General features: G+C 37.7%; 1 protein-coding gene across 1 annotated transcript; it reads left to right on the top strand.

Annotated features, from left to right (window-relative positions):
* Nucleotides 1-1232: 1232 nt before the first annotated feature.
* On the top strand, nucleotides 1233-1595 carry LOTGIDRAFT_136455 (hypothetical protein; the record flags this gene model as incomplete). Its single annotated transcript, XM_009046751.1, has 1 exon — nucleotides 1233-1595. A coding segment is annotated over one exon (363 nt), but the record flags the coding sequence as incomplete, so codon positions are not given.
* Between the last annotated feature and the right edge of the window lie 2300 nt (nucleotides 1596-3895).

Raw genomic sequence — 3895 nt, 5'->3', positions numbered from 1 at the left:
TGAGCCAATAGATTGTATTAGATTGCTGTAAAGCTTTTAATTTTACGGAACTTTATCGAGCGTTTTCTTCACGTTTACCGGCGACCAAGCCTTTGCCCGAAGGCGTTAATTACTTTATCGAAGACGTAGTTTCGAAATGTTTTTTTTTGTGTTTTACAAGGGATACAGTGACCTCATACAATGAGTACTTTAACAAATAATAAGTAATAATTCAGATATCGACCTTCGAGACGTCTCACAATCACCTGAAATGAGGTGTGTTCGTTAAAGTAAAAAAAAAAACACCAGAAAATCGAGTAAAAAATAAAAGAGTAAATAGGCGAATAACTCAGAAAATAATATGAAAAATATAATACATATTACAAAAATAAATACATTATTACATTACATTATATAAATTGGTAAATAATTTATTAAAGAACACATTTTCATATAATATCTAACCAATCAAAGATAACCACATTCAAATATCAGAATATACCAGTCCATAATTAGCTAATTACAAAGTGTATTTTGATATTTGGACCGCGATAGAAAGATACTTGGGACTTTTTTCGATTATCCAGCTAGTGTACCTGCAAAGGCATCTATGATTGAATTAAACATCGTTTCAAACAAAAGGATGATTGGTTAAAACGCTTAATTATATGTCACAGCTACTCGTGTAATCTAGTATTATTAAGGTAATGCAGACTGGACTTAATGATCCGATATTCCTTTATATTCCTAAGTGATCTATTAATAGTCCGGTCCAGAAGCCATAAATCGATATTTTTTTAAAATGATGATTTAAATATTTCATTCTGGCGATGTTCTTTCAATTATTGTCAAAAGGAAGCAAAAAAAAGGTCGATTAGATAAGTAATGATAAATATTACAGGTTAATAATGATGACATGATAATCACCAATAAAAAACAAATGTGGGATAGATAGAGCAATGTGTTTTTATAACACATGGTCACTAGTTGATAAAACTCGTACATCAATTTATCTACACCGTACACCAATAACCTGTAATCTCTTTCAAATAAAATTAACATTTTGGAGTAAATTCACAAAGTTTGTCGCATGATTGAAAAAGGTATAACATGGGATATGGTTTAGATCGTTTTGTACGTTTAAGCCATCCATTTTGATCTGATTTGAAAAAGACTCTTCTTAGGTATAAGAACCCTTCGTAGATCTATATACCTTTGGGAGTCTATAATATATCTTTGAGGGCTATCTACCCTTGTTGGCCTACATACCTTTTTGTATACCAGTGTACCTGTACCTGAAGCCCATGTACCTTTGTAGATCAATGTACATTTGTAGACCTGTGTACCTTTGTAGACTCATGTACCTTTATGGATCCATGTACCTTTGTAGACCAGTATACCATTGTAGACCCATTTACATTTGTAGACCATCGTGCCTTTATAGTCTAGAGTGCCTTTGTAGACCCAAGTACCTTTGTAGACTAATGTACCTTTATAGAGCAGTGTACCTTTGTAGACTCATGTACCTTTGTAGACTCATGTACCTTTGTAGACAAGCGCGCCTTTGTATTGTTTATTATTTATGTTCAGTAAAAAGGTGTGTAACAGACCAGTAGGATACAATCTTATGGTTGACCCCTTTTTTTCTGTGTATATTTATAAAGATTTCAAGTTGTTTCAAATAATAATATCTAATAGTCAGATCACGCTGAATATGTTTACAAAATACATTATCAAACTACTTTAAAGTAACATTTGATGAAGCTGGGCCTAGGATTTCTATTGTAAAACAGAGTGTCCCCAGACCTAGGATCTCCTTTGTAAAACAAGAGCGGCCCCAAACCTAGGATCTTTATTGTAAAACAGAGTAGCCTCAGACCTAGGATCTCTATTGTAAAACAGAGTTTCCTCAGACCAAGGATCTCCTTTGTAAAAGAAGAGTGGCCCCAGACTTAGGATCTCCTTTGTAAAACAAGAGCGGCCCCAAACCTAGGATCTTTATTGTAAAACAGAGTAGCCTCAGACCTAGGATCTCTATTGTAAAACAGAGTGTCCTCAGACCAAGGATCTCCTTTGTAAAACAAGAGTGGCCCCAAACCTAGGATCTCCTTTGTAAAACAAGAGTGGCCCCAAACCTAGGATTTCTATTGTAAAACAAAGTGTCCCCAGACCTAGGATCTCCTTTGTAAAACAGAGTGTCCCCAGACCTAGGATCTCCTTTGTAAAACAAGAGTGACCCCAAACCTAGGATCTTTATTGTAAAACAAAGTAGGCTCAGACCTACGATCTCTATTGTAAAGCAGATTAGTCACAGACCTAGGATCTATATTGTAAAACAGAGTAGCCTCAGACCTAGGATCTCTATTGTAAATCAAAGTGGCCTCAGATCTGGGATCTCTATTGTAAAACAGATTAGTCACAGACCTAGGATCTCTACTGTAAAACAGAGTAACCTCAGACCTAGGATCTCTATTGTAAATCAAAGTTGCCTCAGACCTGGGATCTCTATTGTAAAACAAGGTGGCCCCAGACCTAGGATCTCTATTGTAAATCAAAGTGGCCTCAGACCTAGGATCTCTAGTGTAAATCAAAGTGGCCTCCCACCTAGGATCTCTATTGTAAAACAGGGTGACCCCCCTGAGCTAGGACCTCAATTGTAAATCAAAGTGGCCTCAGACCCAGGATTTCCGTTGTAAAATAGATTAGTCACAGACCCAGAAGTTCTATTGTAAAACAGGGTGACCCAAGACCAGGATCTCTATTGTAAAACAAGGTGGCCTCAGACCTAGGATCTCCATTGTAAAACAAGGTGGTCCCAGACCTAGGATCTCTATTGTAAATCAAAGTGGCCTCAGATCCGGGATCTCTATTGTAAAACAGATTAGTCACAGACCTTGAAGTTTTATTGTAAAACAGGGTGGCCCCAGACCTAGGATCTCTTTCGTAAATCAAAGTGGCCCCAGATCTGAGATCTCTATTGTAAAACAGAGTATCCCCAGACCTAGAATCTCTATTGTAAAACAGATTAGTCACAGACCTAGAAGTCTCTATTGTAAAACAGAGTAGCCTCAGACCTAGGATCTCTATTGTAAATCAAAGTGGCCTCAGACCCAAGATCTCTATTCTAAAACAGAGTACCCTCAGACCTAGGATCTCTATTGTAAAACAGAGTAGCCTCAGACCCAAGATCTCTATTCTTAATCAAAGTGACCTCAGACCCAAGATCTCTATTCTTAAACAGATTACCCTCAGACCTAGGATCTCTATTGTAAATCAAAGTGGCCTCAGACCTAGGATCTCTATTGTAAAACAGAGTAGCCTCAGACCTAGGATCTCTATTGTAAAATAGAGTAGCCTCAGACCTAGGATCTCTATTTTAAAACAGAGTAGCCGTAGACCTAGGATCTCTATTGTAAAACAGAGTAGCCTCAGACCTGGGATCTCTATTGTAAAACAAAGTGGCCTCAGACCCAAGATCTCTATTGTAAAACAGAGTACCCTCAGACCTAGGATCTCTATTGTAAAACAGAGTACCCTCAGACCTAGGATCTCTATTTTAAAACAGAGTAGCCGTAGACCTAGGATCTCTATTGTAAAACAAAGTTGCCTCAGACCCAGAATCTCCCTTGTAAAAAATAGTAGCCACATACCTAAGATCTCTATATCGAACAGAGTAGCCTCAGATCTAGGATCTCTATTGTAAAACACAGTAGCCCCAGACCTTGGATCTCTATTGTAAAACAGAGTAGCCTCAGACCCAGAATCTCTATTGTACAACAGGGTGGCCTCAGACCCAGGATGTCTATTGTAAAACAGAGTAGCCCCTGGACGTATTAAAACCTCACCCAATATTTCACCCATAGATTGTAATTATGATGACGCTTGAAACACCTTGCCCAAGCACCAAGCCATGGCT

The sequence above is a fragment of the Lottia gigantea genome, assembly GCF_000327385.1.
Source record: "Lottia gigantea unplaced genomic scaffold LOTGIsca_106, whole genome shotgun sequence".
Taxonomy (NCBI): domain Eukaryota; kingdom Metazoa; phylum Mollusca; class Gastropoda; family Lottiidae; genus Lottia; species Lottia gigantea.
This window is presented reverse-complemented; position numbering and strand designations above follow the sequence as displayed.